The 9,024-nt window shown below is 35.5% G+C and overlaps 1 protein-coding gene and 1 long non-coding RNA gene across 6 annotated transcripts; both read right to left on the reverse strand.

Annotated features, from left to right (window-relative positions):
• Positions 1-2,592: 2,592 nt before the first annotated feature.
• LOC121764664 (V-type proton ATPase 16 kDa proteolipid subunit) lies at positions 2,593-4,748 on the reverse strand. Its single transcript, XM_042160686.1, has 3 exons — positions 4,576-4,748; positions 3,702-3,987; positions 2,593-3,016 (listed from the first exon to the last, which is right to left on the reverse strand). The coding sequence occupies exons 1-3, from the start codon at positions 4,652-4,654 to the stop codon at positions 2,884-2,886; spliced, it is 498 nt and encodes a 165-aa protein (XP_042016620.1). The 5' UTR covers positions 4,655-4,748; the 3' UTR covers positions 2,593-2,883.
• A 1,228-nt stretch (positions 4,749-5,976) lies between these two features.
• LOC121766090 lies at positions 5,977-8,824 on the reverse strand. 5 transcript variants are annotated; one of them, XR_006042903.1, is made up of 3 exons: positions 8,159-8,824; positions 6,745-7,344; positions 5,977-6,441 (listed from the first exon to the last, which is right to left on the reverse strand). It is a non-coding gene; the product is annotated as an uncharacterized LOC121766090 (long non-coding RNA). The 5 variants fall into 5 exon arrangements; XR_006042902.1 differs by having other exon boundaries at positions 5,977-6,123; positions 6,380-6,441; positions 6,745-8,824; XR_006042904.1 differs by having other exon boundaries at positions 5,977-6,123; positions 6,322-6,441; positions 6,745-8,824.
• Positions 8,825-9,024: the final 200 nt, after the last annotated feature.

Below are 9,024 nucleotides of genomic sequence, written 5' to 3' on the forward strand. Positions count from 1 at the left end.
GAAAACAAAAAGTTGTGATGAAAATCATGAAATAAAATAACATCATATGCATGATATACTCAAGAGTCAAGGATAATATGCATCTAACAAATATATCACCATCCTAAACCCTTATTATTGTTTTAAAGCATTTATATCCTTATAGATTGATTTGTAATTTCAATAAATTGGTGTCTGTGTGTGGAACTTTTAAACAAACTAACATATCAATTTGGAGTGCAATAGTATTAAATAGACCAAAAATGCAGATGAGATTTCTTTATTTCATTTTGAAACATTAGGATACTTTAGTATTATCTCATTTTTAGTTGCAAATGCAATAATGAACAACCCTTTGTGGATGGTGTTTTTAGGTAAGGTGGTGAATACAAAATAATTTGGTTAAATAATCGAGAAAAAAAATCAACAAAACAAAACTATTCGATATACTAGTAAATAAAACTTTTCGAGATATACAAATATTTGGAGGATGTACTATTTTGAGGGATTTTTTTTTTAAAAAAGTACTCAATGTAAAAATAAAACATATGATGTATAAAATGACTAGACCATAAAATAGAGTCAGTCCTTGTAAAAGCATAGCACAATTAATAATTTATGTATATAAGTACTAATGTACTATAAGCCTATAAGCATGACTAATTTATAGACAAAAACCTAAAATTTGTAGCCGTTTTTTGGTCAACAAGTAGTTGTACCTCAAGTAAATCATATCCAGAGGTTGTAATAATTGTCATAGGTTATAAACAATCTAGTTCTCCAATTAGCTACTAACAAGAGTCGAGCCTGTCACTGTAATTTACTACTCCCTTCGAATATGTGTATAATTTTGACTTGTCACAAATATTAACAATTAACAAATGTAGTAAAATACTAAAATATGAGTTAAAAAAATTAATAAAATGTGAATCTTACTTTTATATATTAGTTTTATAATAAAATATGAGGGTGAATGAATCAGTGAAAATATAGGGTCCATTATCAAAATAGTTAAAATAAAGTGGGACACTGAATATGAGACTAACTAAAATAAAAAAAACTAAAAACATAATAGAAGACGGATGAAGTACTAATAAACAAATATTTGTCCCCTATTTGTTTTTCAATTCCAGCACACAGCCTTAAATTCTCTTACTCAAATTATATCTACGTTGTCATTAAAAGTGCCGCACCATATGTCCATATGTTAAGCTTTAATGAAAAATTGCAACTTTATTTTGTGAAGCTGTCAAATAATAGGCATGAGCTGATAATGTCTTATTCCTAAGCCAAATTCACAAAGTTCACATATAAAACAGCAATATACCTTGAGGCTTGAGTTATGTATGCGGTGCATGACATGTCATAAATAAAACACAGAATCAGTATCTGATTTCATTAGTTTATTCCATAACTAAGAATTATGGGAATACTTACGGCATTGATAAACTAGATATTATTGAATCTTATGAATTTTGTTTAATTGGATAAATTCGTCTCAACACTTAATTCGGGAGAATACCATATAAGATTAGTAGTGACATATGAGTCTCGGCCTTCCCCATATGACAAAATTGATCTTAGCGAATTTAATAGTATCAGGTAATCTCGTGTCAATTTTGCAAAATATAGAGCATCCCTTCGGATATAACTTAATCAAATGTCTCAGAAGAGAGTGAATTCTGCAAAATATCACTGAACATGTCTGAGATAGGTCACACATGGAGCAAATTCAGCTAATTATATTGAGACATGAAGATATGCCTCAACAAGAACCTAATATCCTACACTATGGGATCGTTCAGTTTACAACATTATATCTTATTATTAAATATGCATTATGTTTGGTTCATGAGATTGAATCTCATGAGTTAATCCTCGATGGATAATCATATGATAATAAGTCATAGTCACCCCCTCCAACTAAAACCTACTATATGAATAAATAGATACTTGAACAAATGCCTAAATAGTAAGAGGATTCAACAAATACTATGTTTCAAACAAAAGTTAATACGGTTATACTTGGTCTGTAGAGACACTTGCACAAACAAGATGGTGGAATTTTCAAACATCTTGCGGCACTAATAGGTGTGTCAAAAGAGGGCCGAGTGGCAAATTTAGATACATCTATTGAGGCACTAATAAGTACACAAAATGCACTAATATTCTACCTATTCTACATAGACGCTTAAAGAAATGTCACAATAAAGAGGGAAAAAGTTCTCGCACAATCTGGGGAGGCTATGTAAGGCGCCTAATATTCTACTTTGTCTATTGATGCTTAGAGAAACATCCCATTAAACATGTGTCTCAAAGAAGTCCTAATCTTCTACTTCGTCAATATAGATGCAATCATCTACGAGATACTAATAAGCCTAATATTCGGCTTCTTCTATAGAGACACTTACAAACGTCGCAGGTGGCGAATTTTTCAAACACCGGTTCAGACACTAATATTTGGAGTTGGTTGTATAACAATGCAAACTAGTGGGATTTTAACAGAAATGAGAAATCTAAGAAACATAACGTCTACTTCTGGTTTTGGGAACTCTAAGCCGCCACTAACTTTCAGGCATTCAGTAAATATGATGAGATACCAAACTACACTGATTTCCATGTCCATGCCTTATTAACTGTTTGCATTTCACAACTCCAAGATACACAAAACAATTACATTCGATATACACAGCTCTACAAGCTTTTTATTCTGCAGAAAACGAATAACTGTATACAAATAGCATCAAGAAACAAATAATAATAATAATCCAACATCATCAACCGTGAAATTAATCGTAGTACAACATGGTTCCCTCAAACCTGCCACAATTGAAATTTTCTCCAGACTCTGAATTCCAGGAGTACTATATACTCTTCAATGCAATTAAATTAATGGTGTGCTTCCTAGTCAGCTCTAGACTGGCCAGCTCGTGAAGACAAAATAATTCCCACAATAAGACCATAGAGTGCCAACGCTTCAGCGAAAATAAGAATAAGGATCATTCCCACAAATAACTTTGGTTGTTGTGCATTGGCCCTGCAAATAACATTGCATGCTTGCTGTGAGAAAGACAGAAGAATAAACTTCTATAATTCAAGTGCCCAGTTCTAAGACTCTATACAATATTATGAATAAGAAGCAAATGAAAGTAAATCATATCTACATGGGTATTGTAGGAATGTAGCATGGCAAGTAATTTCTATATGCAATAGGTTTTGCTTCCGTGAGGTCTATCAACAAAATATAGACATATTGATTCCATAGCCTAAAAAATTGACATGTCATTTGTTCCTGACTTCCTTCCACAACTCATCTTGACAGATAAACGAAATGTGTTCCATGAATAAGATACATCACATAATCAGGAAAGTGCTCATACTACGACATAACATTTTTCAAGTCACACATTGACAACCATAAAGAGCTCCACAGTTAGTTTCGAACTGGAAAATTCTTAGATATTTAATTTGCTGAAAAGGAGTAACTACTGTAAACTAACCATTAAATACAGTACGAATTACAGAAGACAAATTATTTGATGCATAATATATTTCCATCCCTTATTATCAAACTCAAGATCATATTAAAAGAATGGTAGAAGAAAAACAGTTAAATCAATTCAACCAGACATGTTAATACAACAACAAAGGCAATCGACTACATTATGTCCACCAAAAGAATTCATAATCACTACAGCTTAGAGGTAACAAGATTTCCATACCTAACACCAGCATCACCAACAATGCCGATAGCCATCCCAGCAGCAAGGCCAGCTAGTCCACAGGCAAGACCAGAAGAAAGATGGGCATAACCATCAAAAAGGTAATAGGACTTGGCTTTAGGGTTGATACCTGTGCTGATAATGACAGCAATAATCAAACCGTATATACCCAAAACACCAGCCATGACCACTGGCACAATCGATTTCATGACGAGCTCTGGCCTCATCACTCCCATTGATGCAACACCTACACCACTCTTAGCTGTCCCATAGGCCGCACCCATACCTATAACAACAACTTCAATACTCCAGATCCTCGCCAAATAGGCCAACAACAAATCAATCTAATACAATATAATATACGACAATCCAAAACACAATCTAATGCATGAAAACAAGATTTTATAAGAGAATATGAAATTGTATCAAGGAAGAACCAAATAGCAATATTGTTGGGAAATTGAAAAATTGAGCTAAATTCGAACAGAAACCATACATCAAGAAATATGAAATCTGGACAATTACTCAGCCAACAGAAAACAAGAATTGAAGATGAATCCCAACCAACAGTGATCCAGATTTCAGATGGATCAGATCAGTTTGCACAATGTAAATAAGAGCTTCATTAGTTTTCACTATTAAAAAGAGAAAATTGTAAGTTAGACATTGAAAGAAAGATCAGACTAAAGCAATTGGATGAAAAAAGTTAATGAGAACATGAGATCCAACAAAGCATATAGAGGAGGCAGCATAACAAACTGACACAATCCATAATCTCTAGTGATTGGAAGAAACCTAAATCCTTCCAATAAATTCTAACAAAATAGAATAAAAAGTGAGCAATATTGAAATATTAGATGAGATAAGAATTTACAAGAGAAGACGAGGGCAGCAGCGGCGCCAAGGAATCCGAAGAAGGGAGCAGTTTCATCGCCACTGAACGTGGAAGACATAATTGCAGATCGGAAGTACACCTGAAATAAAAGAATCGGAGGAAAAGTGTATCACTAGGGTTGGGGGAGCTTCGATCTCTGTAATTTGTGATTGGTGTTGAGACAGCTAATAATAATATCGTTGAGCAAAGAATGCAACACGTGGCTTCTTCAAACTTTTTCTTCCTTTTATGGGCCGGGTTAGATTATCAGTTTTCAGGCCTATTTAAATTATTTTTAAACCCATTAATTGTTGGTATGTAGATGCAGGGCCATGTTCTCCTTATATTAGGATTAATTATGATTCCGACTATAGTATTCCTTTTTTTCCCAAATGGTTATTAATACTGAATTTACTTTGTGATGTGGGTAATTTTAAAGCACTTCGTAATTATCGGTTGGATTAAGTATGCTGACCAACATTTGCAATTGCTTATTTTATTTCTATTTAATTTTTGTAATTGTTATTTTCGGTTTTTCCATTTTCATGTGATTTCTCTTCCCATGGTTCTACAATAAATATATGAAATAAATATTGATTAAAAAATAAGAAATGTTATTAATGAATGGTGAAAGAGATGGATAAGGAATAATGTTAGGGGAGGGATCAGGATTCACAAATATCATAATTCAATAAATAATCATTAGTTCATTACAAAACCCCGCCACCACCTTTGTCAAGTTTATTATAAGTCAGTATAAATTTGTTAAACTTTAAAAAAGAAAAAAAAATGAAACTCATGCTATAAATAATCATTAGTTCATTACAAAACCCCGCCACCACCTTTGTCAAGTTTATTACAAGTCAGTATAAATTTGTTAAACTTTAAAAAAGAAAAAAAAAAGAAACTCATGCTACAATACTGAAGGTAAGTCCTATCTACACTATTCTCTTTTACTTACTTAACCTCCTCCAGATTTTCCTTGTGTGTCGAACCACTATGCTTTGTTACAAGAACCCACTGAGCTGCTAATCTACTTCTTCTTCTTTGATTTGTTCACCTGAGCTTGAGTATACGCAGTACCCTGCATAACGGGATATAGATAAATGGTCACACACCGCCAAGCTTGCCTTGGTTGGATCAATACAGTGCTTGGCAAAAAACACAGTTTGCAGAGTCGTGTTTTCAAGCGTATGTAGAAAGAACTAAGAAGCAAACCTGCAGCCACTCATCCGTATTGCCATCAGTTGTCCCAGTTCCAACTTCGACCTTTGCAACCCTCTTTGTTTTCTAGACATGATCAAAAACATGATGGAATAAAGGTTTCCACAGACAAGGTATTGCAACTTGCAAGCAGCAATGCGTAAATATGGTAGCACTACAAGCATAGTACATGATCACCTTCGAAAAATTCTGAAATTGGCCACGTAGCCAGATCCCAAGGAGGGCTACAGCAAGACAAAACAAGGAAACTGATGCAACACTCAGCAGACCGCCTACTTCAGTAACCTCAATGGTTCCAGTATAGAAAGTACTCCGGTAAGGATTCTGGCCGATCTCATAAATGTCAAGAAAGGAAAAGAGAATATTCTACGCACCAAGAAAGGAAAGAAGAATAAACCACTCTATTTTAGAAAGAAGAATCAGATTGATAGGGAATTGATATAATTAGAATACATTGATCTTTTCCTTAGTTATCTTATAGTATAACTATAAAAGGGGATGTATTGTGCACAAGTTATATACCAAGAAAAAGAAATACAAAACAATGTCTTCTACTACCAATCTCTCCTCTCTCGATTACCATATTTAAGATGGTATCAGAGCAGGTTATCTCCCTTCTTTTCAACCACTAAACCCTCATCCCTGCAAAACCAAATTCACCATGTCAGATTCTGAAAACTCTAACACAGAATCACCCCACAACACACCAAAAACCAATCCAACCACCACAAACTTTTCAGTGGGATTTGCTGCCCAATTCGCAGAATTTCTCAAACAGAGTCTCAGAATTCCCGAAAAATCGGACTCATCATCGACCTCCCAACCACCAAACTCAAGCCAACTTGAATCCTTTGGAGAAATCTCCATCAAAACCAAATTCAATGGGGATAATTACCCCATATGGGTCAATCTCATGGAACGAGCAATTGGGGGGAAGGGACTGACCTCTCACATTGCTGGAGTTTCAAAACCTCCCCCAATCGGCGATCCCGGCTACACGAAATGGCAGCAACGGGATCACTGCGTATTCAACTGGATCATCAACAACCTCGAGACAGAACTTGTGAACGAGGTGTCAAGATACGCGACAGTCAGGGACCTTTGGGAAGGTCTGGCTGTCACTTACGGAAGTGGGTCTGATCCATGTCAGATCTACGACCTGCATAGACAAGCTATGACAATCAAACAGGGAAACACGACCTTGGAAGGCCTATGGAACAAGATGCAAGACTTGTGTATATCAATTGATACCCGAGACCCCAGCCCAACAGATGTGGAAAACTATAACAAGCGAGAACAGCGTCATCGCCTATACCAATTTCTGAGTGCCCTAGATGACAGATATGCAAACATCAAGAGAGAGATCATGGATAAGGACCCATTACCATCAGTCCAGAAAGCTTACGGAATGGTACAGAGGCAGACAATTAACGACGGCGTTCTCGGAGTCACAGAGCCACCAAACAGCGGAATAGGCTCTGGACTCACTGCAATCGACAGAAGCCGGCCATTACCGCAACCCAACCACCCTCCATGCACATCCAACTGAACGTGGAACAGCCGGAAACCGGAAGAAGACAAAAGTAAGCTTACCTGCTCCCATTGTGGGGGGAAGAGGCATGTAATATCCCAATCTTTTAGAAGTTTAAAGTTAGTAATTAGATTTTTATTTAGTGGTTTTATACATGTTTTATTAATTACTAGAAATCAAATAACATACAAAAATTGAAAATAGAAGAGAAAAACCTTTATTCTCACCTTTTAAAGCTTTAAAAAAATATTGACTGCATTACATCATCTTCATATAATAAACTGAGTTAGCTCGGATATAACTAGGGGTCGAGCCCTACATCAAAATAAACCTCTAGATATCTATTTTAATTACAAAAAAGGTTTTCCTCAAAATTCCAAGGGATTACGGAGTTATGAACGTTTTACTACAGCCTGCCAGTTTGTGACAGAGTCTGGCGACTGTTTAACATGAATTTTTAAAAATAGCAAACGTTGATGAAATGCTCTGAAATTTTGTAGACATCTTCCCAAGACCTGATAGCATGCATAAAAATGTTTAGAACATAAATTCTAGCATGTTAAGGTGGCCGAAACTGATCAGTACAACAGCACCAGAACAACCTACATACAAGCTATTTTCTATTTGTGTGTCATTGGGTAATTTTTCCAAACACTTCATGTTCAACAACAAAATTATATGGTTTTAGTCCAATTATGATCCATCTCCAACAATTGAAATCCCCAATTCAAAGAACCATAATTTTCGACCAAACAAAAAGAATCACATCAAATTAACATCACTACTATACTCAGAAACATGATTGAAGAGGTTATGGAGGAAGCTAACCTCTAAATTCAACAATTTTCGAAGTGAGTTTAACAAACAATTTTGAAATTGAGAACATCTAATGAAACTTGGAACTTGGGGTTGGTGGTGTGTGCTACATATTTTGTGGTGGAGTGACCGTAGCTGTCACGGTAGAGGCTTGGTGGTTGAACGGAGGAAATAGAGGCTGTCAAAATTTACAAAGAGGAAGAGAGTAGTGTGGAGAGAGGGGCCGTGAAAGAGAGAGGAGAAAGATGAGGATTGATATTATTTTTCTATTTTCTTTTCTTTCCTTATTATTCTTCCTAATTTTTTCCACAAGACACGTATTTTTCCCCAACTTACTCATCATCTTCCTATTCTTTTTCTTTCTTCTTTTTCTTTTTCTCATTCTTTTTCTTAATTTCTAATTTCCTATATTTATCAATTCTATTCCTAACAAAAAAATATACATATAAAACCAGTTTGATGTAACTAACGCCTTTCTACATGGAGAGTTGAAGGGGAATGAGGAAGTGTATATGGAGGCTCCCCCAGGATTCTTGGAAGAGTTTGGAAAAAGGGCAAGTATGCAGGCTAAGGAAGACGCTCTACAGGCTAAAACAGTCACCTAGAGTGTGGTTCGGGCGATTCTGCCAAGCCATGACAAAATATGGCTATAAACAGAGTAATGCAGATCATACTTTGTTCTTGAAGAAAAGGGAAGGAAAGATAACGTGTCTAATCATCTATGTTGACGACATGATCATCACGGGTGATGACATCAAGGAAATTGAAGGACTGAAGAAGAGTCTGTCACAGGAATTCGAGATGAAAAACCTTGGGGCAATGAAGTACTTCTGGGGATCGAAGTCCTGAGATCAGAAAAGGGAATCTTCTTAAGACAG

This window comes from Salvia splendens, chromosome 14, assembly GCF_004379255.2.
Source record: "Salvia splendens isolate huo1 chromosome 14, SspV2, whole genome shotgun sequence".
Classification (NCBI taxonomy): domain Eukaryota; kingdom Viridiplantae; phylum Streptophyta; class Magnoliopsida; order Lamiales; family Lamiaceae; genus Salvia; species Salvia splendens.